The following is a 27,637-nucleotide window of genomic DNA, read 5'->3' on the forward strand; positions in this document are numbered from 1 at the left end:
CATTGCTATAACTAGGCTGAAAACATTGCTGGTTCCCCTTCCTGGGGCATATGGAACAACCTATAACCAGTTATTTTCTGTAAAGGCAGGCAAAGCCCACTTCTAACCTCTCCAGAAAGCAGCTATGCTAAAGATGGTGGAAAGAGTCTAAGCTTAGCAAACGGCAGGCCAGCCTCTCAGTGTGGCGGGCCATTATGCTGAATCTGCCTGTTCCTACTCCACTGACTGGGAAATGGCACAAGCAAAGGTGCATTGCAGGAGGTAACAATCTTTCCAGCTGTCAGTCCATTGGTTTTAGCAAAAGAGCTAGTGCACCGGGAAGGGGGTGGAGAACTAACGCCAATTTGCTCAGGGAATGAAGCCCTGCTGCTTTGGGAAGGAGGAATCCATAGTAAGAAATGACTTTTCGAGAAATGAGCATAATTGTGAGACATTTTGTAGTCGTGATGCCTCAAGGATGGATTTGCATTTGCATATCACACACTAACCAGTCCCTTGTGCATCATTTAAACTCTCTCTGTACAGGCAACGCTCTGTCAGTTTTCATAACCCAGCTGCCTATACAGGAATTGTTGTGCTTTGCCGTCTGAAACTGTGTGTGAAGGCAGAAATGTTCTGCACTCACAACTGGCTTTAGGGAACAGGCAATTTTGTCAAATCTCAATGAACTCAGAAAATATTTTGCCTGACGATTTAACAGGAACAGCTACGTAACACAGTATGTCTTATGTTTTACACTTTCAAGAGCTATTCTTTTTTCCTCTTTGCAACTTTCATTAGCAAATGTTCCCGGCTTTTGCTATCAGGCACACAGTCCTCAGCACAGATACAGGCACACATGCTAAACCCTCTTCTCCTTCACTGTGGCGAAGAGTCCCAGTGTTGCAGGCTGCTGTTTTTTCACTCCATTTCTGGAAGCCACACTATTACTCCCTGTTCTTCTGCAATTCTGCGCCAGGACGGCCACCTCTTGATGTGTCTGTCTGTAATTTTCTGTAAAGCATCAGGAAGCCTCAGTGGCACAGCCGGACTCTGAAGGAGCACTTATTATACAGAAATACACAAAGCTTCATTACGCGTGCATCTACTCTTGTGTCAGGGGGTTGGTGGCTCCTGTAAATTGGAGGGATATAAAAATTGCATGAGTTATTAGCTACACAGCTATAGCTCATAGTGACTTCCTTTTGCTTCAGACCCTTGTGGCTGGCTTATTTGTTACTGATGGACCGCAGGCCCCTTTCCATTAGTGGGGATGGCTCAGTCCTGCTCTTCGCCCCTTGCTAGAGCTCGATCAGCCTCCCATGCTGCCCTGGGAGCGACCTGCCTCCCCTGCGGATAAAGCAGTGCCCTCAGGGCAGAGCACATGGGGTGTCCCACCACCCCATGAGACCAAAGTATCCCTTTCAAACACCTACATCTTTCTTCTGAAAAGCTTCGAGCCCTGATCTGTGGGAGCCAAAAGCATAACAAACCTGGGTGCTCCAAAAGCTGTGCAGTGGGCCAACACACACAAGTCCACCAGCATCCAAACGTCTCTGCTCCTCTCCAGGGAGCAATGTTCTTGCGAGGTCGTGCTGGAAACTGCCAAGCTTATGGAGCGGAGATGGCTGCTCTACAGCTGTGGGGAAAACCATATCCAGCCCTCACGCTGTCCTGATTTTACTATCGCCCTCAGCACAGTAACATGATTAAACTGGAAGTTTCTCAGGAAAAGGGACACGGTGAGCTCAACCTAGCTGTGTGCAGCTATAATGCTGCATGAACAGCACTGCACTCACTTCTCCCTCCTCTCCGTCAGGGCCAAAGCTTTTGGGAACATGGCATAATACCCTCCCTGCTAAGCCAGGTGTACAGCACTATCCCAGGATCTGGAGGGAAGAAGGAAGGGTCAAGAACAGTTTCAAGCCATTTTTTTTGGACTTTTTCTGATACTAATGCTGGAGGGGATTGGGCCGGATAAATGACTTTTTCCAGAAATCTAAATGTTTGTTCTAGATACCTGAGGAAAGGAGGATGCGCCATCACCCTCTTCCCCCGTATCTACGCAGTCCTCCCCCTGTGCCCCAGAGTCCAGCGCTCTGGAAGTCCCTGTCCCCATTTAACTACATGCACTTTTGAAAAATTACTTAACTATGACACTAGAACTAAAGGAGGGTATGTTATTCTCCTTGACGTTTGTCAGAGAAAGAGAAAAACCATCCAATAGCCAAACTGGCTGGCACAGGCTCCACTCGGTTTCAGGGAAAAAACACACGGCTTTGATGCAAGCAACAAATGGTCAAAGTGCAAAGCCAAACACAACTGCTGCAAATTTCAGCATTTGTCTGCCACAGATTATTTTTGCAGAACACCAGCAGGCCACTCACTCAGGTGGTAAGTATTAACTGCCAGCAGAATTATCATTGATTTCATAGGATTGATTTTTCAGCATCACAGTAACATACTAAATCTTTTCTTTTAAAAGAACAAACTGACATAGCAGGAGAAAGCAAATTATTCCAAGAGCCCATTGCTTTAAAGACCAGAAAACCTTTCAGAAATGTGAGTTTTCCACTGCCTGATGGAGAGAAGAGGCTGCTTTTTTTGCTGTTTAGTGCTTTCTTAGCAGTTATTTATGTATCTCAAACCTCCATATTGTCAAACCAACATTCTTCATTAAAAAGATCCTGCATAAGATTGTCTGTAAACTGAACCAAAAGAGATTAGAAGTACTTAAATACACAGTGAAATAGCATTGTCTGCCAAACAAATTGACAGAGGGAATTCAGACAAAGATCTTTTTTTTATTCTTATCTTTGCTTACCCTGGAGAGAAACTTATTTCTGGTTTTCCACCCTGCTGCCCCTCTCAGAATCTGTCCCCCTGTCACAGTGCTGCCCGGGCTGTGCCATCCACATGACCAGAGATATCGCGGAGCAGCGTTTGTGTCCAGTTTCTGTGGCTTCGCACTCTGGAGTTCGTCAGAATGGTGCTTGGCAGGGGCAGCTGCCTCTAATTCATTTTATACCTCCCTAGTCCTGGGGCCAGCGCAGCTCCTCAGCTTAAATCAGCATTTACACTGGCAAAGCCTGTGTATTTTTATTGGCAGGATATGAGGCCAAAGGAAAGTGGCGCGTGTAATGCCCCTGCTCTACCAGGAGCCCTATTCACCCTACCCATGCAGCTTGCTGACAGAGCTGGTGGTGGGCAGGCCAAGCACATACCCTGTTGCTGGAGGAGTAAAACCCGTAACTGTGAGCTCTCTTTGGCGCTCCAACACTGCGCAGACATTTATACAGCACCGACTTACCTAATGGGTTCAAAGGCGTCCCCATGTCACTGCGCTGCAGGGATGTGCCTCACATACCTGCTATTTGCAGTTATCTGGCCCTCACAAAATCCACTGGCAAGTGTATAATTGCACCCCAGAGTAACTCTTGAGAAAGGGGAAACGGCTTACTTGTTCCTCCGCTCTTTCAGCACCTCATCCCGTACACTTTGGCTCTTGGTCCTACCTAATTGCTACTGGCCCCTTGAGAGGCAGCTCATTTCAGTCTTCCAGCTGTAGGGTAAGTACTTGCTCCTCATCCCCAACCCTGCTGCCTTCACCTGTTCCCCCGCAAGCCCCCAAGTCATCTCTTTGCATTTAAAAGGCGAGGCCTTTTCAGTGTCACTAAGGTCTGCTCTCCCGTCCCCTGTTGTGACAGCTGCCTCCAGATCTTGCCCCCTCTTCACCTCCCTCCTTCTGTAGCACATGAGACGATACTAGTTTTTACTGCCTTTCATGCCCTTTCTCTCACAAGACCGCCCCTGTAACGTCAGTAGTGGAATTCCCTGTACTTTTGTCTGTCCTTGAGTTGCTCACCTTACAGCATTTACACTGCTGATTTTCAGGTCATGGAAACATTCAGCATCTCCTCCCAAACCTGCTTCAGTCTTCCATGGAAGGCTGTACTCTTCTTCTTCAACACTACTATCTTTCCTGTCGAGCAGTCCTACCATTTTGAATTGAATTTTTGCCCTTTGGATTAAAATTTCCCATTCTTTGATGACCAAATTAGTTCAGACACTCTTTGAAGTGTGTTCTGGTAATAACAAAAATCTGTTCCTCCAGTGTTACATACTTAGTGTTTTTACAGACCTATTTCATATGATAACCTTATCACCTCCTCACATTAGAGAAAGTTCTGTGTAAAAGAGTTAATCAAAATTTAATTTTCTCAAAGTGTCATAGCTGAATGCTCCTGAACCCAATTTGTGCGCTTTCTTCTAATCCAACAGACCAAAAAATACTGAGGGAGGGAAGAAAGGGGCACGAACAGTATTTCTGATTAAATAAATTCCTATCATGGGAGTCAATATGACTATAATTTGATTTTATTAAAAACTATTATTTTTTACATCCAGTGTTTTCCAAATGAACTATAGATGGGTTGCATTTAGGGTTTATTTTGTTTTTGCCACACTGGAAAGAAGATTACTTCCTCTACTCCAGTTTGTTGAGTGTCTTCCACATGGATGCACCAACGTCACTGGAAGGTTCCTGGAGTAGTGCTTGGTAGAAGGTGCTCATACACTCCCTTACTGCTGACCATTACTGACTGAAATACAGCAGGTTAAAAAGAGCCCCTGACTGAGGGGAAAAGTGTTTTGTAAATGTCTCAACAGACCTCCAGCCTCATCTGGAACATGTTTTCAGCACATTGGGAAGGTTCGCAAAATCTCACCAGGGGAGCAAAAGTTAACCTATATTCTCACTGTAAACATTAGCTAATCTATCCACATGTCAATGCAAAGACAGTAGGACTTGTCTTTCTCTATACATAAAAAAGGGAGAATAGGGTCATGGGGGAGAGGAGGAGGAAAGACTCCTTGCTCATATGATGAGTACTGTCACATCTGATAGATTCTGCTTTGATTTCCCTGCATGAGCATGACACGTAGAGACAGTACTACCATATCCATCAAACTTTTAATCTGAAAGGCTGGCATCATAGGGGGAAGAGCACATAGGGTTAGGGTGGAGCATTGTCCTCTTGGAACATGAATGGATGGTCAGCCATGGTTTCACTCAGTCTGATGTCAGGACAACCTGAAAAGCAGCTAGGTAGGTGTAACACAGGAACGCAAGCTTGAAGCACTATGCTATATACACAAATTGTAGAAATTTGATGATGGAAACAAAGAGATATAGGTGAAATCTAAACTCCACAGAAGTAGTGATTCCTGCAGCAGTCACTTCTTAAGCCCAGGACTTGATCCTGAGTGTAAACACTCAGGTGTTTACATGATACACTTGTGCCACCAGCTTTAGGGTTGTGCTAGATGATAAACAGGCAGTGAAGACCTCCGAAGCTGCCTCTTCCACAGCTTTCTGATACAACTGCAGTTTAAGCTAACTCTGAATAAATAAGCTATACATGTTAGCCTGTCATAAAAGACATACTTCACACACTTTTTCGTTTCTTTCTGGTTCTAGTGGCAGGAAGAGCAAATTGTACTTTAAAAATGGCAGAATGGATCACGACTAAAAAAGACATTATTTATTGGCTTGGGGGTGCTGGGGGCTCCTATCTTAGAGAAAAAGCATTGGCTTCTGAAAACTGTGGAAAATTTTCTTGGAGGACTGAATAGTAATAACAACATAATTCTCTTGCTTGCACTGTTACCGGGAAAGCACAGGCATTGAAAGCAAACAGGTCCTCAGCAGAAGTATTTTAAACCATTGACTTTATTAAAATACTTAATACACAGTTTGTAGAGGAATGTACTTACATTTTCTGGAAACTCCACTGAAACCAAATTTTAACTATATACTTAACAAATGACAAAACAGTGGATGGATTCATGCTGTACACCAAAGAGTAGACAAGTTAGGGTTTTTATTATTATTATTATTATTGTTATTTTCCTGGCACAGACTCTTCTTTGCTTCTTAGCTTCAGTCTCTGAGTATCTAGTGACAGGAGAAGGGAGTTTAAGTTTCTCATAGCATTAGAACCTGTCTGGTGAAACTCCATTTGTTTTCATCAGATTCTTCATACTACCCTTCCCCAGGTGATTGACACTTGCTAAAAAGCTGCCGGGTTGTAGTGCAAGAAGAGTTCTACAGTCAAATGTGAACGTGGAGCTCTAAACTAGTTCTCAGTTCATTACTCTTTCAAAATATTCATTTCAAGCTGAGCATGGGAAAAAGACACTGTCAAAATACAAGAAGGACCACAGTGCATTCATGAACTCAGTGGAATACACGTGGAAGACAGCCTGTAGTGCTGCTCTAAAGCAAAAGGTAAATCAGAAACTAAGTCTTGTTGAGATAAGATGCAAGGGCTCAGAAGGAGACAAAAGGAGATGATCTGGATACATACTTAGAACAATGAAATGTCCTAACTCATTTAAAATGCTGTAATCATCATAGACATTGCAATTACCATAGACCATGAAGATCACTGAGAAAAACCGTTATGACAGTGTCAATGACAAGAGTATAATCTAGGGGAAAATACTTCTACTCAGTGAAGAAATAACTGTGTGTTTCAATGCAAGATGCTCAGAGGTTGCATAGGTTTTCACATCGAATTCATAAGGCTCTTTTGTAGGAGATAATTTTGCAACCTTGCATAGGTGATATTGTATCTTTTCTATAGATAATATGCAGAAAGTATGTACAGTTTGCTGAACACATATTTTCCCCTCACTTTGTTACCACAGTATAAAAAGTAACTTATTTAACTTCTTCAGTTCTCTAAAACACATACGGAATATCCCAGAAAAAGACACTAGGAACGCCATCTAAATGATACCGTGTGTATTTATACAACAGGTTGAAACAACTGGAGAAGCAACTACAAAGCATAGGCTAGTTCCCATAGAAAAAAAATACTGCAGCAATTAATTTTGTTTACAAACATTAAAACTCATTTAAATAGAAATATATTTTAGTCATTATTCCAAATTATTGATGTTTACTAATCAGATTCCTGATGTACCTACACATCAGGTAAACTATATAAACAGCCAATCAGATCCCTGCTTGTGAAGTGGTCAGTAAACTTTAAAATCTGCATTAGTTTGGCTTCTAATTAATCCCAGCTCAGAGCAGCTCCTCCATTAGACAACCAGAGTGCAGCCTCTCAGAATTACTGTCCTGAACAACTGTCAGCAGACTGCAGCAAGAGCCATCAGGGTATCTGCTTCTGCGTTCAGTATGAGAGAAGTCAGTGGATTAGGATGCTCTCATAGGACAGCCTACCCCACCCCTGAAAACGAGCATCCCTGGGATGCTAGCTCACTTCCAGAAATGATTTATCTTTGTCCTGCAATTATCTAAAACAGGAGACTTTCCTTGTGACATGGCTCTTTTCCGCTGAAATTTCCTTCTCCTTCACACAGGAGTTGTCTGGCATTTCTTTTGCCATTTTGTGCCTGGATCTAAGACATCGCTATTAGTACTGTTTATTACTCTTGCATATCACAGTGAAGTGTACTTTTTAATAATATTTACAACGGTATCACTGTGGAGATGTAAGCCCTGCACTAGAAACTGTCTCATAACAGAGACCTCAATACTAAGGATTTGGTGTATGTTCCATACCTACAGAAAAACTTAAAAGACAAAGCTAAAATCAGTCCGCTATACATTTGGTGTGTTAGGTTCAAACGGGAAAAAAACCAGACACACACCCAGCACATTTCCTTTCAAAAGGATGGGTGCTATTTACAAGAACAATTCACTTTCTTAATATTTCAACAACAAAAACTCAACTAATTTTAAAATTAGTGAAATCTAAGAAGGCTTTGTTTATAAGCAACACATTGCACAAACAACATTGCTGTTTGCTGTTAAACACAAGTCTCAGAAATGCAGGGAAACTATGATAAATTATACTATGGATGACAAATCCCAACCAGTTGAAAAACAATAATAAAAAACCACATTTTTTTTTAACACAACTTCTAAAAAGTACAGCATCCCAATGTCTTCTCAGTTCCAGATCGCTGACAATATAAATTAAAGGTGAAAAGATATCCGTATATAAACAAGGCAGCTTTCCATTGATTCCATTGTACTGTTCTTGTCTAAACCTTTGGAAATTTCATCTTCAGGTACCACAACGTACAGTTGAATTTTCAGTTACAAAAGAATGTCCATTCATGATGTAGAATTGAAAAAAAAAAAAACACACCTAACTATTTACAGCAATTCAGATTTTTTTTTCTCCAGTCCTCACACACTGGCATTTCACCTCTGCACAACTGTAAACATGCCATCTGCCGAGAGCAAGCCTTACGTTATGGTACGCGGCCTCTTGGGTGGTGGGGGCGGCATGAGCTCGGTGTCGGGATCGAGGTGGTGCTTCCGCGTCTGTCCCTGCGAAGCTGCCGTACACCTATCGATGAACTCAAACAGCATCTCCTTTGTGACTGGATTTTGGATACTGTTACATACAGCTGGGAACAAAGAGCATATTCTGAAGTTACTAAACCAACTTACTGCAGTCAGTGCTTGAATAATTTGACTGCCTCTTTGCAAAATAAGTAACATTTGTTTGGCATAAATATTGAGCCTTAAACACGTATTTTTGCAAGACTATTGTGTCAGGAGTCAAGTGTCTCTGCTTTGCCCCAGAGGGCTGTGGAGTACAGAGAGCAAAGCACTGTTGCCACAACGAGCAGCTACCTCATGTTGAATTACTCTTTGTAAAACAAACTACAAGAAGAAGCATGTAAGTACGTGCGTGCATGTGTGTGTGTGTACATATATATGTATATAGGCTTCATGCAGTAACTATAAAAAATGCCAAGAATTGACATCCTATCGAGGCAAGTGACAGCAACAAAGGCTTTGTGAAATTGGCTTTACAATGCTAACCAAATCATAACAGATTAAACAAAACTGGCTAAAATTGAAAAACTTGGAATTAAAGTCACTATTTTTCCCCTACTAACTACTACAAATACTATAAAACCACAATGTGCAGTACTTATTTTATTGCCCACATACCTTCATGTAGCAGAAAGAAAATAGAACATATATAAAATGTTTATGTTCACAAAAAGGTTCAATTCTCTTTAAGTAAATGGATATTTTTAATACTTTTCCTATGCAACTTTAATTTCCTCTAGTTAATCATGAGACTTAAGGAGAAGGAAAAAAAAAATCCCCAAAGAGCAAGAAATTAAGTAGGAATCCTATGACTATCTTTAAAAAAAAGTATAATATCGTTAAAAAATAATGCATTGCACAAAAAGAATGGCCACAGTATGTATACAATTTCATGCAAGACAATCTATTGACCTCCTACATTCCTGAACAAAATTAAAACTCCCTACGATTGACTTGAAATATAGCACTGTTATGAGCAACAATCAACTTATGATTTCCTGACTTTTAAAAACACTCCTTTGCTGCAGAACAATTCACAGCATTAATTTACATTTAATAAAACATCTTCCTAGCATTATTTTATGATTAGTAAATTTATTTTTATGCTTTAAAAGTTCTACTATGTGCAACTTCAGCAGTTAAAAAGCATTTTGATTGTAAGTAGTTTGCGGAAAAACTTTTTTCAATTTGAAGGGCATCATAATTCAAAAGCGAGATGGAGACAGACACTTATTTTGTTGCTTTTTCAACCACGGAGGAAAAAATAAATAGTATTTTTGACCATAAGATAGTGAACAGAAGAGAGAAAGGATATAGAGAAAGGAACAATGGAAGTCCCAAATGGAACTTTTGGAGATTTCGGAAACAGTCAAAGTAAAAAATGTGAGTCAAAAGAAAACTTTCTGTTCTAAAATTTCCCCATGGAAAATTTAAAATACTTCTTAAGAAATATTTTATATTTATAATATTTTATATTTCTTCCTGGGGCATTTTGTTTAGGAAGTTGATGGTGTTTTGGTGGAGAAAGAAACAAGAATAACATTTCAACTGCTCTAGAAAAGGAGAAAATTGGCAGTTGCATATGCCTTTAAAAAAAAAGGGGGGGGGGGGGGGAAGGAAAGAAGAAAGAATATGGTACCACTCAGAAGAGAAAACTCCAAGGAGGAATAACTATTGAAGCAATAAGGCAAAGAGAAATTTAGGTCCTGGTGGCAAAAAGAAGTCATTGTACTTGTATGTGTTCTGTGGCCCATTCCTCTTTCCCAGACAGGACAGTTCATCAAGGAATTCAGCTACATTCTGAGCTGGTGCCCTAAGGTGCCAACAGATTTATTGTCACCTGACCCAATGACCGTATTTTATTCTTTCAAGAAAAAGTAGTTACTGCTCAGGCAGAAATGCAAGTGGTAGAATGGTTTACAGAAAATCCCACATATTATATATGCGAGTCCTAGTAAATAGCATGGTCTTAAATATGATTAAACTTCATTTTGGCACTAAACAAAAGTCAGTATCAGTATGACTATTGTTGGACATACTATTCAGCCTTGCCCACTATCATTCAAATTCTTAAATTCCAACCTGGAAGTAAACAAGAGTGTTTTATTCACAGAACTTGAACAAATGATTTTCTGTAGGAGAACATAAAAGTACCACAGCTGTATAGGTATATGCCCACATCCTTCATTTCTTTCCTTCTTCTTTGCTGGAAATACTATTTTGGGAATTGAGATGACATTTTTTTCCTAATAATTTTCTATCCCATCTGACAAATAATGCTTTTTGGTGTTTTGAACAGAGGTGACACCATCATAGATCTTTTGTTCAACTTGTAGTGTGCCAGTTTTATATCAGTACAAGCCAACAAAGCACTAGGAATAAAGGTTTGTTAGTTAATTACTATTGCAGGGCTATTGCAAATAAAAATGTTCTTGGATCTCATTTAAAAGGCATATCCTACCATTTAAAAATCTGTCCGAATAAGTGTTTGCAGTTTTGCAAATACACAGGCACTTGCTTTTCTATTACCTTTGAAATACTGCCTCTAAGTATTTGTTTAACTGGCTTCATTAAACAATCCTGTTGAAGCCAAAGGACTCGTGGTATATAAACACTAAACATGACATAAGCCCTTGCAAGGTGAGGACCTACTATTGTAAGTTACATACATCAGGGCTCAAAACTGGTATGAGAATGCAGAGTACCTTTCCTCCTTAAGCTAGAACAGAGTTAAGAAATTAAACTTGGAACCTGAAAAACTTTTAAAGCAAATTATTCTACTCACCCATGGCAGTGCTGTATGCATTTGGAAAGCTCTTGTCTATTCTCTGTCTCATGAAGACCCAGCTGTTGTTTTCAAACTTGCACTCTATAATTTTATTGTCATACTGTTTCAGTTCTTTCGTCACCTGTTTAAAAAAAATCATTTGGGATAAACATATTTTATCTCATGTTTCTTCTTTCTTTTTGTGATAAATAATAGAAGATCAGAAGCTGCTCTGTATTTCTCAGTAACATGCCTCCATCCTACACAAAAAAACTGCACAGACTACATCTCCATTATACATATGTTTAGCTACTCAACATTTTAAAAATACTTTTCAAATCTGCTGTCAATATACAGCAATTATATTATGCTAAAACATCAGCAGCTCTAGCAGAGGGGAAAAAAAGTCACTTCTGGCCCAAATGCAAATGGGTTTCCATGGGAATAAACTGCTTCCAGTGTAAGTGCTACTGCCAGCCTAAGTGCACAAAATATATTATCCATGTTTCATCAACCTTCTTTGTTGAAGGTCTCAAAGCCAAATGTCAGGTTTCAGTACAAGAGCTTAGGAAAATCATTCCACTCCTTATATTATTACAGATTTTGCTTTTTTCTTCATTTTTCTTTAAAATATAAAATTGTAACCCCAGAATAATATGGTATTTCAGATCACATACATCCAAATATCCTTCAGGCCTCATTGTATTGATTCATAGATCTGTCAGCAGCCAATATCCTCAGTTCTTTGTCTTTCTATTTGGCAATACTGGGTGTTTTGGAAATGTAGTTTGTATGCACTGGACTTCCTAGTTGTTTTGGCTACTTCATCCTATGCATCCTAATCTATGACACAATGCAAAATATTCAAGTAACCATGGTAACTTGAGATCCTTATCTAATGCTTTAACAATTTTACCCATACACTTTATTTTGTTCTTCGTAAGTATAAACCTGTATTTAACTGCTAATTTTGCTTAACTCTGCAATACTTCACCAATCAAAAACTATACAAGGTAATGTAACATTCCAGATCCTATGGATAAGTGCTCTTATACAAGAGATTGCTTATTTCAGTTCACTAGCATAATTTTTCATCTCTGTTGTCTACTTACTCATGAGTAGTGACACGTGAATTTACCACTGTCAAAGGGATACAGATTTGAAAAAGGCCATGACTGTCTACAGGCAACTTAATAGCACATACAGTGAAAAAGCCCAAGAACCTGCTTTGCATTAATTTCCAGATAAAGGAATTAATTAAGGAAAACGGGCCCTGAACAAGGACTCACAGTCCTCCTACACTGCATGCAGCAGGTCTTATCTGTAAGCTGATAAGCAGAATCATAACATTTTGCTTGGTATTTACTCTGAATACTTCTGCTTATCCCAGGGAGCCCTGGGATTTTACTTGTCAAGTGAAAACGACACCGCGAGACAATTCTGTTAAACCTGCTCACAACTGAGGCCTGTTACAGCGTAAGGCCGAGACACAGAGCCAGCGGAACGATTCCATCTCCCGCATTATTCCTTCATCCATTCCCTCACCCACAAAGAGCTTTTCTCTAAAATCATTTAACCTCTTCAACGCAGTTTGCGTCTGCTGATGATCACCAGGATGAAAATAACCAATTACCCATACCACGAATCTTTATCTTTTTAGCACTCTCTGCACAGCACATTGGTTCTTTACATACATGTTGAAAATCTATATACAGTCCAGATGTTTGACTGACACATGCAGGGGACATATTTGTTTCATTAGCGTATTCAGGAAAATGCAATATCCTCTTCTAACACACTATAGATACATAAACACAGGAAGAAACTTTTGGCTGCACAATGATTCGGGAAGGTATATTACTTTGAAAACAGCTGCACAGAGGAATTGGCGGCAGTGTGTGTGGGGGTAAAACTCTGTGTCTGTCTTTCTGCCAAAGCAGGAAAATGTTGGAAAGATCACCTACTAGAGAGAAATATATAAAACTGCAAGTAGTTACTTCAACTAACAATCTTATAAGGCTTTGTCAGAGTTTATCATTCTCCTAGTGTTCAGATGCTCAGAATAGCAATAAATTATGTGGCAGCTCTATCTGACTGTGGCAATTAAGCAGTATTATTAACTGTCTATACAGTTGCTTGGCCATTCATTAGCAATCTGGGAGATAGATCTTTCCAAAAAATATGAATACCTGCCAAAGCACTGACTTAAATGATTTTCCTGAAATAAAAGTGGTGATCATAGCTTGTAACAACTGCAAGCTGTAGCAATTATCTTAGAAAAGAAGAAATACGGCACCTATCGTTTCCTGTATTATGTCAAGTGATCTCAGCCTTGTAAAAGTACTTATTGTAATGTTTACATACAATTTAGGAACTGTTAGGCATTTGATCAAGACTACAAGTACTCTGTGCACAGCATACCTGCAGCATTAAAATACTTTTCTACTCCTATGTCTTGGTAGAATTCTGCATGTGCAACGTCTATGCACAGGTCTGAACGAGCAACTGAAAAGCCCATAACGATTCTTGTATCTATCATCTGCACCCTATATCTACATACCACCTGCATGCTACTTTCTGGTATTTAGCTTTGAAGAGGGACAGGGAACCTTCAGATCTGCCTGTCTTGAAATTCCTTCCCTTTGTAAACTCTTTCTGAGATGATGTCATTGTGATTCTCCCTTTGCAGCACCGGGTTCATCTCTCCTCCTTCTCCGTGAGTCCTGCAGTCTGTAAGGGTATCTGAGGAATGCACCACCACCTCTCTTCCGGAAAGGTACTTCCTCCAGCTTGTGCTTAATAGCAATGGGAGAAGTGCCTTGAGAATGATGGCAGTCCTCAGCCAAAATGGCAACCCTCATCAGCAGTGATGCCTTTGGTAGGATGCCAATGTTTCTGCCATATTGTTGATAAATCCCTTGAACGAGCATCCAATGATTTTAGCTTGGAAACTTCTATCACACTACAGGCTTTGTGGAGCCTCGCTTAACTAAATATTTATTCCCTAGCCTGTTCTCAGAGAGCCAGTCAGAATCAGAATCCCAGAGGAAGACATATGAGACACTGGGCTGTCAGAGGGGCTGTACATCAGGACACTATTTCTGGTCAGGGCCACAACGGTGTCCTGCAGAAGGACGAACACCAACCTGTAAATCACTTCCCTACAGGAAGGCAAGCGCTCCCCAGGGGGGACACTTGCTGTTCCTAACTGCATTTGATCTAGTTATCAGGAACCAGCATCGTCACCCAATAGGAATCACCCACCAGAAACACAGATGGCTTCCTGTTGGAAACTCACCCACTACGTTATTGCTAGATGCGACAGAAAGAAAGTGGGCAAGAGCTGCATCTCCCTTTCGGCAATAGCTCTCCATCAAATCAGACCTGACATAACATAAGGCCATGCTCTAAGAATGTCAGAGTAAATGAAGAACACAGCTATCTTTTCCTCACTGCCGAAAAAGGTTTCCCACTGCCATCACCATCTATATCATTCACCGTGAAAACCTTTGGGGTGATAAAGTTATCCCTTTTTGCAAGAACGAAGAAAGTCAAAGTTTAGGAAATCTCCCACTTTTCATTCTCCCTCCATCCCCAATCTTCTGAAAGAAATTCAAAATACAAAAGAAAGTGAAGTATCTAACCCAACTCGAATCATCTCACCTAGCAGAGTATTGTAGCCATTTTGAGATGAATCACAACAGCTTGTTTATATGCAGCCATATTTTATAGTCATTTAGGTCACAATGTGAAAAAGTTGAAAAAAGAGGAGAAACCAGTGCCCTAGAATGCAGTTAGCTCCTGTGAGAACAGCTATATTATCTGTGCTGACTACCAATAGTCAAGGATTCTGTATATTTTTGTGCACTTATACAGTGCACTTTATCGTCAGACTGGGCCATAATTCCACCAATTGAGTCATTCTTTCCTTTATTTAAAGCATGTATACTTTCCCTGAAGATTTCATTCAAACATCAGTCCCTGACTCACTAATAAGAACGAAATTCCTGTGTAAGCTGCTACTTCACATAAGCAGTAATAACAATAACAATTTAGATTTTAAGGTAATTAAGCTAATATTTCAGACAGTATGTTTACACCAGGAAAACTCAAACTTATAAATGCATCTATTTTCCCCATATTCAACTTCTTTTGAAAGAAAAAAGGAAGTACATTGCTCGATAAATGAAGACTTGACTGAAGGAAGTTCTATGCTACCTTTCTATATGCATACTTTTTTCAAAGCAATTAAAATGATTTTATTTCAGTAAAATAAATAACCCACTTAAAAGGCAGTAATGTTTGTACGGAAAACCTTAACGCATTTCCTTTCCTTTCTCTCTTCAAATTGCCTTTTTATTGCACTTTTCCCTCTATTACCAAACATTTATGGAAAGAAAAATCATTCTTTAATTCACCTGTTTCTATTGCTTATTCCACATCTGAAGCCATCAGCCTATTTCTGAGATCCCAGAAGAAATGATCGTAATGGCAGACACAGAAAATGTTAACTTCCATGATAGAACAAATGAGCAAAAGCAGCAGTTGAATTCTTATAAAATCAATTCTATGCTTTTACTTCTTAATATAGAATAAAAAAAGGAATCATAACACACATGCAAGATAGACTCTAAACATAATGGCTTTCTATTTTCTAAGCAGGATCAGCTTTTATAATAGCTAACACACAACAAAAGCGTTCCTTTTTGCTATGCTCAAGTACACAAACTGGTTTTGGGCTTTTTTTTTTTTTTTTTTTTTTTTTTAATTTAAACACAAGTTCCAGTGGCTGGAGGGAAGAAAAGTTTAGCGCTGCCATGTAAAGTCTGGAAAGTAATTCTCCCCCTCTCTGATAACATAACTGATTTCTCTCCATTAGGATCCATTCTCATGGCCAAAGCAAATAAAGCAGTCAAGGCAACACATCCCAAAATAAACCACCAGCTGGGGGTACATGAGGGGGAAACCTTTGGGTCATTTCTGGGTCTCCTACTGTAAGCACACTGACGCCCACACCACTATTCAGCCATTCTGCAAAAGGTAAATGACACTTTTCTAAAATAAGTGTCAAAAGAATTTGAAGTTCATGAGCTCCTGATCCTGGATGTTACAAGGTACGTTCAGGCACAAATAAGAGTTTAGAAAATGAAACCTCTCAACAGAATAGCATGTCTCATGTCCTGATTTCTATATTACTTTCAAATGCTGTGACTGCCCTATACCACTCCGGTAAAGTATTAAAGACATCACTTCAAAACTTCTCAAGCAATGTGGAACATCCTAGACAACAGAGAGAATTAACCTGTCCACGATACTATGACTGTGGCAGCAAGGACATTATCTGAAGACCGGGGAGAAGCAATGACAACAGCCAGGGAACAAAAAGAACAATTGCATGGGAATTTGAGGAAATGAAGAGTGGTCAAGACTTCCTGAAGGAATAGGATGGAGACAGAAAGGAAGAAACAACAGTAACAAAACAAACAACTCCTGCAAGTATAAAGATAAGCCAAATTCAAAATGAGACATTTTGAAGACTCACGACTTAAAGGTGATAAGCAAACACCAAAGAGCATCACGTCAAACCAGGCCCACTGAGAGGAAACAAGCTGTGAGAAACAGGACTCCTGCTTATTTTAGGACTATACCTAAAACAAAGCTTCCAGTGATTTAAGTGCATACACACCCTTCCAGGAGGGCAATGCACAAGGACTGTACCGGGAAAGTATTTCCATGCGTGATTACAGGTAAGGACATGAATATAAGAAATTTCAATGATTTGACTAAGAACATCCAAGAGAGTCAATAGCCAAGGTGTTAGTAAGAGTCCCACACCTCCAGGGCATGATGCAGTGCACCATAGACATAACCGCGTTATTCCACCAGTGCGTCCTCCTAATGCTCGGACAGCTTGTTCAGACCTGGCATGGGCATAGCCCTGAGCTCACCCTTAGCCTGCCAAACTTCCCCACTCCTCTTCAAGCTGGCTGTCACCTGTGTTTAGCAGGGGCCGGCCTCGTGGCAGGCCATGTATTTAAGGGTGACAACAGGCAGAAACACTCAGCCCTAAAAATCTGAGATTTAAACTAGGTCTGAAGAAGCTAGGCCTCTAGGCCTCAACACTGAATACTTTTGATACAAAAAATTCCCCAAATGGGGGAAAAAAAAAACCCTCTAACTTTTAAACACCCTTTTAAAAAACTTCTTTCCCCTTTTAGGTAAAGTATCTCGGGTATCAGGGCAAAAGCAAAGCCTTCCGAGGAAATATAAAAATATAAGCGAGGGTTATTAAAAGCCTACTCATACAATTAATGTACACAAGACCTCAAATATTAACACTGTTGACTACAGAAGTTAATTGGTTAAGTGCTTCATATTTTTCTTCAAGCCAAAATAGATTTTATGGTGTAATTTAACATCCATATCATAATATGGTTTAAAAGATTATCTAATCTTCTGGATAAAATGTTGGAAGTGTTGGAAGTAAAATAAAAGCATTGGTAACCAATTCAATTGCTAAATTACACATACTGGTTATGTGTATTTTTAAGTAATATATTACCTAATACACAGTTATCAGCTTGGGTAAACATAATGCAGCTGATATGTTTATTCAATATTAAAGAAGGCTTCTAGGTGCAACTACACAGTATCTTGTGTACATAAGAAGTGGAAGTGCTCCAATTTTCAGATCTCATTCCTGGAAAGGAACATTAAGAAATATAAAAAATATTAACATTTTTGTTCACAGTGAACCACACTGCTAACATCAAGAATTGGAAAAATCATGGAATATGCCAAAAAGTAAAAAAAAGGGGGGGGGAGGAGGAGGGAGGGAGAAAGAAAGATGTTTTAAAATCCCATGAAAAAGGGTTTTCTTTTTTTTTTTTAACTGTTTTTTTTTTTTTTAAACTTCCAATGTCTAGCACTCATGGTTCATGATTTATTCTTTATTGTTAACATATGAGAATAAGAGATTCTCTGAAAACATCCTATATATAATATTTTCAAATATGGACAATTTTCTGATACATAGAAAAGGATGGAGTTTATTATTTTTTTTTTTTCCTGACAACTGACTGATGGGAACATCAGAAGTAAAAAGCCTTCCCCTTATCAGTGATATTACAAGGTTAATGACTCTCTGTGCCAGAGAGTCTCCACTTCCACTCTCTGTGGAAATAGATTTCTTAACGTATCCTGGAAGGCCTCCTGCACACCTGACCTCGCAGCACCATTTAAACTATTCTGCAAGACCTGTGCAAGAAACCAATGTTTTTTCTGAACTTTGTTTGAGACTCTCAGTGGAACAGAGGTATCTGCAGTAAAGCAGACCCCCCTTGCAACTGTTTCACCAAAGACTGCTAGACCTTGATGTGGGAATATATACGTGTTTGCACAAATGTTTCATTTCTTGATGACATACATTCTTCAAGATATGGACCTTTTTCTAATACTCAGCTGAGACTGGCGCGCCAAGAATAATGATGCCACTAATAATCACTAAGGTCAATGCTGAAACTTGAGGACATTTGTCAAAGTACCAAAGAAAACCAGGCAGATGCAGGCAAAGCCATAGAATACCACAGAAAACTGCAAAACCAATGAACAGATTACGCAAAAACAAATAAACAACAACAACAAATCTCTTGAGCAAAGGACAAAGGATCCACTGGAGGTTTCTGTAGCAAGCTACACCCTCACAAGGAATGTAAGCAGCTGTATGAGAGAAGACAGGGCCAGCTAAACCAGCAAGGATATGCAGTGAGAGTAGACAGAACAGCTGTAATGATAACGTAGCAAGGACTCCAGGAGGAAACATTTCACCCACAGACTGAAATATTGTGAGGACTGTATTTCCACTCATGAGATAGCTCATGAAAGCCAGTCTTTGCCCCAATTTCTGTTTCACTCACTCAACACTGCTTTTGCGAAAGGGAGCCAGCCCTAAACTGGGACCGCTTTATGCTAAGAAACCAGGATCCAGATAGAAGAGTCATGCACAGATAATACCTAATAGACTTTGAAGACAACACTTAGCTCATTCATAAGTTATGAATTTCATAACAGTATTCTCAGTTCGCAAATGGGGAAACAGAGAGAGTCTGTGGTCACACAAGTAAAGCATTTGCTTAACATCAAGTTCTCTAAACCCTATTTTAATTACCCTTTGGGTATGTACTCCCATGCTGCCAAGAAATCCAGGGACACAGGGCTGTTGACATATCTTTAATAATTTATCAGTAAAAAACAAAACAAATCTACCAGAGACAAAACAATGCTGTCACTATTTTACAGCCTTTGGCAACTCTATTTCTATACCTCAAAACAGGAAAAAGAATCTAGAAGACAACTGTCAGAAGAGACTAAGGAGAATTTACTCTGACATTTTTCTGTCTTTTGAGTGTTGGACTTCACTTCTATAATAATGGCTCTTTTAATAAATGTGTGTTTATCATACACAGATTTTAGAGTGTACTTTCCTCATATTTTTGTTTTCATCTTTTGCTTATACTCAGTTCTTCTTACTGTAGTATTCTAAATTTATCTCATTTTCTCTGTCCTTCTTACATCTTACAATGAGTTCCTTCACTGCTTGTCATACTACTTTGGATGGGTTTACACAGAGCATCTCTGTAGCAATGCTATCAGAAGCTTCTAATCAGCCTTTCTGTATAGTCAGAAGGAAAAAAAAATAATAATAATACTTCCACTATTCATTTGGCCCCATCTGTAAAAACTCTTAAGTTGCATACCTCTAAGCAGAATCATAAGATCAGCCACCTTCCATTATTGTTATCAGGACTCGGTCCTAAACTTACTTCTAGTCATTGCTTATCTGGGCTGTGAGATATTCTTCAAAACACCATTTTTCTTACTCTTTCTAAAAAGTGTCAGCTGACACCAGAATAAACCAAAATAAATTTAAACTAGAACGCAAAGTAGCAAATAATTGCAAGCGAGTCTTTTAAACCCACCTTCACTTTTAACAACATGCAGCTTTCAAACGACAACCATTACGAATCATGCTCTTTCCCTCCATTTAGCTCCCAAAGAAGCTAGTTTTATAAGCTTAAAGGTTTTTTTTTTCATAAATCAAAATTCACCACTGAGAACAATTATGTTAACACTACAAGGAAATTTGTTTGCTTTGTTAAATGGAGCTTCAAAAGCATCAATTGAACATACATTTGTGATTACAAGTAATGCCTATTCTTATATCCATTCAAAATGCTTACTTTATTACAGCTTATTATAAATGTACTGTCTAAAATGCGGCAGCATGACTGTTCAATTTCCAGGCCATAATTTTATGATAATCATATGTAATATATTCATGTGTCTACTCCACTGCCTAACAAAGCCCAAACTGGTTTGTTAGCAGCTCTGCTTTCCCCATAGCTCAAATTTCTTTGCCTCAGAACATTACTGAATAACAACATTACAGAAGATTTAATCATAATTTTGCTTTATATTCCTACACTACAGTAGGCATACAAAGAAACATATAACCTTGGAAGCTGAATTTGGTATACTGATGTTATCAGATGTTGGTATCTAAGTGATATGTAAATTATTAAACATGCTGTGCGAGCATTATTAGAAAGGTGGGGGTAGGGAGCAAGACTGTAAATTTATAAATGTTTTTAACATCTAGAAATGCTATCACTACCTGAAAATGTTGAGATGGATGATAGAGAATGTGCAAAGACAAGACCTAAGTGTGAGACCTAAGAACACGTGAAGACCAGAACTAAGTAAACTTGCTTTTAATCTCCAATATTTAATATGCTTTTTAGTTTTTGCCTAGGACACATTTACAGAAATTAGTCAATTTTTTTTCTTACTATATTTCAGAGGTATTTGCTAGTAATTGATAAACCTGACACTAGAACATATAAGACATACAAAGAGGTTTAAGGGACTTGTCGGAAATAAAAATTCAGACAGTCTCTACCACCCTTCAGTAGGTTGAATGGTTTGCCATCAACCAAGTCTCCTAAGAACCAAAAGGTCAAGCTGGGGAGGATAGCTCTGTCTTGTTCATTGCAGCTTTTAAAAGTACTAAATATTCCAAGTATTGTATAAAAGAGCACCAGATCTTGAAATTACACAAGACTCTTAAATTAGAATAATATCTTATTTTTTAAAGTAAGTTTGCAGTTTTTGTACTTATGGATAAGAAAGAATGAACTTTAAATTTTCAAATATAAAATGACAAAAAAGTCAAACTGCAATGATTTTTAAAATCTTGCCATTTGGAGGGGCAAGGTTTACACCAATTGCTAAGAGTTTGGAGTCCACAACACTGCTGACTCAACCTTCATTTTTGTAATTAGTTTCAGGTTACTACTAGGACCACCTAAATGAGAAAGTTGATAAATGCCTTAACAAAATACTGCAATAATATAAACACAAAACCAAGAAGAGCCAAACATTAACAAAAAGTAAAAATCTGTTCAGCAGTGCTATGCAATCAAAAAAGCAAAGATGTAGGAAAAAAAGTGGTGAATGCCATGTTAGGGATATTGTACAATTTTCATTGCATTTTTAACCATTCTAAGATTTCAATTAGAAGGAAAATAAGCTTTTAACTTTTTTCATTACTGATGTTACTATCACACCATAAACAGATCAATGGCTGCTGCCTTAATGTAGACTTTCAAAAATTAGATTTGATCAAAGCAACTGCTGTAGTGAAAGTCCTCAACTGCCCTAACTCACTTCTCAAATGCCTTTATAGCTTTGAGCCAGCATGAACTCCTTCCCTTTCTTAAATAGTTTGCTTTAAACTTCAAAGCCTAACTGGCTTTGAAGCTAAAAATCACGGAAAACTTTTTTCCTTCTTTAAAAATCAATTAAAGACATTTAGTATAAGCTCACCTATAACCTAAAATCTAAGTGTGCGGGTCTTCTTGATCACCACGGGACTATAGAAAGGAAGGGGCTAGATAGGGGACTGATGGTGGTTCATATACCGCAAATCATTTTATGGTGCCTGCCAGCTGACGAGGTCAGCCCTCTAAAAAGAAAGGTAAGCAAGGGATAATCTATCAATGGCACAAATTTGATGGTAAATGAGGCAGTAGGGAGGTTCTTACTGCTCTACCTTTCAGAGCATGCCCCTCTTTTCCACTCCTTGTTATTAATGAATCTGGGGATTTGGGAAACCAGATTTCCCAGGATACCATGGTAATGTGTGTTGGGGTGGGGAGACAGTCAGACCACAGTAATTATGAGGCAGAGGAATGCACAGTAATTGACACACAATATTTATGGACTTAGAAGAACTACAATTGGCTTCAGAGGATTTTATGGATTTTGCCAGAGGTGATCTGAGAAACCTCTGAACTTCTTGGTCAGTTGGGCAGCAGTCCATGTAGACAAATCAATATGAATTTTATCTGAGTTTCTGCTTTGCCATCAACTAAACAGGATTACAACTTGGAGTGATAAGTACTGACAAAAGGAGATACTTCACGGTTTCATAGTTGGTCTTCCCATATCCATGAAGGATAGGAAATTTGGGAAAGCCCTCTGTACCTCAGCACAGCTTCTCTGCCTTAGCTCTTATGCTTTGTTATTGTATGGTAGATCAATAACAAAATAAACAAGGAACAAATTTTTAGTCTTCATTCTTATTTCACAAAATGACCTCAGCCAGTTAGCTTGTGTGAGCTAAGATGAACAAAACAAAGAGAAGTCTCTTGGGTTTTCTAACTAGATGACGCTTTCCAAAACCTCTGCTAATAAAGCTCTGGTCTGCAAAGAGTTCTGCATGGACTGACTCTTAAATCCTCCAGAATTCAGCGTCTAATTTGAGCTCTCTACTCAAGTGCTTAAGTTCTGTTTGAGTGGTCCTCTTCCCACACCTGAGGCCGAAGACTGTAACAGTATTAGTTCTTCAACACATACAACTTAAAAAAAATTGATTTGCTTCTCACGTGAGATAACAGCATGACAAGCAACATCATAAACACATTCTAGAGACAGCTAATGTCACAAACAATTCTTTAATATTTCAGTCAGGAAAAAATCAATAGGAATAAATTAATCTTTAAAGGCTTTTCTCCGCAAGAATCAGCAGCACTGGAAAGAGGTAAGAAAAGAGAAATAGTAAGCAGGTAATAGCATGGCACCTCTGTAACCTGTTGCCTGAGATTCTCAACGTATGTTTTTAAACATATAAACCAACTTCATTACTCTCCTTTATATAAAGAGTATTACATACATAATCCTGCAGTTGAAGAACCCAAGGTAAAAAGGAATGGATTTGTCACACAGGAGTGCACATGGTGGGGAAACTCATGAATTGTTTTGTAGTTTCCTGCTATAACTACTAGCACTAATTACAGACTTTTTTCATTAAAGTTCTGAATGAAATATTAACAAGTTAGTAATTAAGCTTTTATTCAGTCTGTTTGCTTTAGTGTTAACTTTAATGTTGTAAGTCCAAAACCTCTGATGCACTGGTCTATAAATGTCCTTCTAAATTATTCAGAGATGCCCTCTGTTTTGCCTTCTGTTGTAGTCAAGCTACTCTGAAACCTCTTTCTATGTATTAATGGCATCCAAGGTACAACTAGTGGAAGCTCCTATTCATAGGGAAAGAGAATGTAATGATGTAGAAAAATACAGTAAGTCATATCTTGCATTATTGTGTAAAAGAACAAAAACATTCTTGCCTCTGATTTTGCTTTTGCATATTCCTGTACATTGCTTGAAGGTTTCTTCAGAGCTTTTGTTTACATAAAAGAAATGCTACAACATACAGTTAGACTGCTGCTGCAGTGCTCAGCAATCAGGTTTGGCTAACCATGACCCACTAATGAAAGTGGAAACAGGGTTAGACTTGTACTACTGTTAGATTACAACTGGATAGGTTAACATGGGATACTAATTGGGTATTTCATTTCTTGTGATGCAGCACCAAACATGCAGGCAATGGGCAGCTCCCCAAAGCAGAGAGGACCCTGTCTGAAGTCAGACACCTCTGGGAGACTGCCCAAGTACCAGCAGACTGGGCCTGAACAGCCATACCCTATTTTGCTATAACCTTGTGTCCTCTGTCAGGGCCTCAAAGGAAGACCCTGCAAAAGAAAGCCTATGGACAAATTTTGCATTGCTTAACTGAGGCAAACTGTCTGAGGCCTTTATTTCCCTTCTATACCAATGCTGACTGCTCTGCTTCACATAGGGGCTGAAGAATAGATTAAAAATCTTGCACCAATGACTCTACAGAAGTAGAGTGGCATCTCATGAATCTACCAACTGAGAACATACTCAAAGATTTTTTATTACAACACACACAGCTAAAAATCAATAGATTCCTTTACTGAAACAAATTTAATACTTCATCTAACGAAGAGAAAGTAACATTTTTCTGAAAAGAAGTGACATTTTATTATAGCATTTGGTTGTAAAGTCACTGGCAGAAAATTGTTTATATACCAATTAAATAATAATTCAATGAGGTTAGTAACATAAAAAGCAATACTGCATATCTAGAGTTTCCTCCCTAGTAAATGAAAGCATCTATAGTGCTTGGCAATTCAGATAGAATGACTACACAGTGGTTCTAATAACACTGCCACATCTTTGATCTTCCCTTTTCAAATATTTTTACCCTATTTTTCCCAAAGATATAACATGCTATTTTATCTATAATCAACCCTTTTTTCCTTTGCAGAGAAGCAGAACTGGCATTTTGAAAACTTCAATTTGTTGAAATATAACAACACCACTGAGCTCTATTGCTCTTCACCTTTATTCTCGTTTTATGCTAGAAAGATAAAACTGCAGTAGTTTTACTGTTATCTAGCAAAAAGTAAATAAATAAATAAACCTTTTGTTGGCATTACATAACAAGATGCTGCATCGCTATTACTAACCTGAGTTGTAGTACATATTTCTCTTTCTCAGATGTGATATTCTACAAATACGATAATAATTTGGGAGTATTTCCAAGCAAGCGTATCTGTGAGCCTTGCGACAACACATGTGAAAACAAATATGATGAAAAAAATCACGTAATTAGGTATTTCACTGTAATTTATATAAATATAGGATTGAAATAAGAATGCAAAAAGAGAAGATCTCACCTGATTTCCTGTCTAAATACAGTTTGATTTTTCCCTAGGGTAATTCCCTTCAGGGTATCAGAGACATTCTTCAAATTCTAGATGTGCTCTTTATCATCTCCTTGTGTAAGATATAAACATCTTTCTATTTTTACTAGTATGGAATGTCACCTTTTTGTAGACAGGTGAACCTTCTCTGGGCACAATCTAGTTTGATTCTTTCTTCCTCCTTATTTGCTAACCTTCTGCGTGAGTCACTAATTTCTCATCAGAGGTCTAACAGCACCTAAGCTTGCAGGACATATCTGGTTTTACAGATTATATTTGAGGATGTAAATGGTGGAAAGGACTGGGTCTTAGGAAATCTATTAGCAGTAGCTAAAGTGACTCTTAAACCACAATGCTTGTCTGTGGGGAGTACTATACTGGAAATGCTCACTTGTAGTTAAAACAGCTGTACTGTAACAATTTGTTTTACTCCAGCCTTTAATCTCATGATTGAAAATGTCCAGAGAGGCAGGCGAGAAGGCGTATTTACAGAATTACTTTAGGTACTTAAATTCAGGGCCTTGCTTCTCCCTGTAATCTGCTGAAAGAGACTGGCACCTCTCACAAGCAATTCAAAGGACCATCAGAGGCAGCTGTCAGGCTCTTTTCTTAGAGGTCCTCTGACCTCCCCTCTGGACTCAACTATCCTCCACTGCCTACACCGGGAGCCTGTGGGGTATATGGTGGCTGACATGAGGCAACATGACTATCTGCCTTTATGGGTATTGTAATTACACAGGATATTATCCATAACCCTTTTTCTTTTGTAAGCTGATATCCTGCATAATTATCTCATTTGATATTTCTTCTGCCTTCTGTGTTATTGTTTGTAGGCCTATTCTTATTCATTTATCTAAATTTAATCTGCTTGTGCCTTTTACTAGTCCTAAAAGAGCACAGTACCCCTCAATATGCTAATTTTGCCATCAACTGTTTTTCTCCAATCTTATCAGTATCTGACATTTAAAATATTTCTCATTCAGAATGTTCCCTATGTTTTATATATATTATAAAGAAAGGTCTCAGAAACAATTTCCTCAAAGAATTTCCCTGTTATAACATCTCCCACCCTTTACAACTTCAACATCTTGATTTATTCATGAGTAATTTATTTTAAAGAGATTATCATCTGTATTTTGCAAAGGTACTACAAGTTCAAGCTCATTTATCAAGTTCAAACTCATTTGTTCAGTTTTGACTCAAAATAACTCAAACCTAAACAGTTTAACAAATTCAGATCTATTCCAACTATAAACCATTTAGGACAACAACTCTCTCCCCCGTTCCTTTCTCCCCTCCTCCCTAATAGCCTGCTCTTGGCTGTTGTTCTTGGGATACTTTAAAACAATAACCAACTAAGAAACTGCTTAAAAAGACCTAAAAGATTTTGTCCAAATGCCTTTTTATTGTCTTGTTCCATTAGAATAAATTTCTAATAGACTCTGAGTTTATAATTTTTTTTTTAGAAAATATTTGTGTATCCACTGTTTCTCTTCATTATCCATTCTACTGCCTTTAATATCTTTTATTTCATTTGCCTAAAGTACCAACAAATGCCTCCGGTCTAATGCAGAAATAAAAGACAAAGAACTGATTTCAAAAATCAGAACAGAGATTAATCACAAATATGACAGGAATATGAGAATTATGGAAGGAAAAAACAGTAAAGACAGAAAAATAAGACATGACTTTCTCTGAAAAGACAGTATCTACAGTGATTTCTCTAAATTGCCTAAAACTGAGAAGCTCAAGCATATCTGCTATACTGTTGAATGTTGTGTTCTAGTCAAAAGAAAATGCAAATGCAATTGCATTGAGGGAAACTAAGCATGATATCTATATTAAAAGAAAAACTGTGTCTGCTGCAACTAAGTCAAGCACAGTAACTAGCCCCATAAACAGCTGCTGTCAGCGAGGTATCTACAGTTACTCAGAACAAATTAGGATATGTACAGAGATACACCCCAAACAGGTTTGACAATGCAGTGATAACAGGATTATGGCTGCAGCAACAAATTATCAATTTCAAGAGTTTAAAGATCTTTCTTCTTGGTGAAATCATCCTCCTTCTGCAAGGTCTCTTTTGTAAAACATAAGAAAGCAAAAAGAAAAACGGTGCCAGCTCAAAATCACAAGAGAGCCAGAATGCTCTTGAACATGGAAGTCTGGGAAAAAATAACATGACAAAGACGACGAGGACAATAAGAAACCAAATCTTGCTCTAAGACACAATAAATTCAGCAGTTTTTACAATGAACTGATCAGTTATTCTCCTGTGACAAGTATGATGATCAATGGATCGCAGATGAGAAACATCTGCAATGTCTATGCTCACTTACTGCTAAAACAAACCTCCCATTCCCAGTATTTTTCTCA

The 27,637-nt window shown here is 38.5% G+C and overlaps 1 protein-coding gene across 3 annotated transcripts in view; it reads right to left on the minus strand.

Moving 5' to 3' along the window:
* Positions 1-5,692: 5,692 nt before the first annotated feature.
* Positions 5,693-27,637, minus strand: part of RNGTT (RNA guanylyltransferase and 5'-phosphatase) — a 193,850-nt gene continuing 171,905 nt past the window's right edge. For all 3 annotated transcript variants that reach the window (XM_064508770.1, XM_064508769.1, XM_064508768.1), the window contains 2 exons: positions 11,151-11,274; positions 5,693-8,430 (listed from right to left, as the gene is read on the minus strand). In XM_064508770.1, coding sequence (XP_064364840.1) covers positions 8,267-8,430; positions 11,151-11,274 — 288 coding nt within the window. In that variant the 3' untranslated portion in view covers positions 5,693-8,266. The remainder of the gene's footprint in view (positions 8,431-11,150; positions 11,275-27,637) is intronic.

Source organism: Dromaius novaehollandiae, chromosome 3 (assembly GCF_036370855.1).
Source record: "Dromaius novaehollandiae isolate bDroNov1 chromosome 3, bDroNov1.hap1, whole genome shotgun sequence".
Lineage (NCBI taxonomy): Eukaryota > Metazoa > Chordata > Aves > Casuariiformes > Dromaiidae > Dromaius > Dromaius novaehollandiae.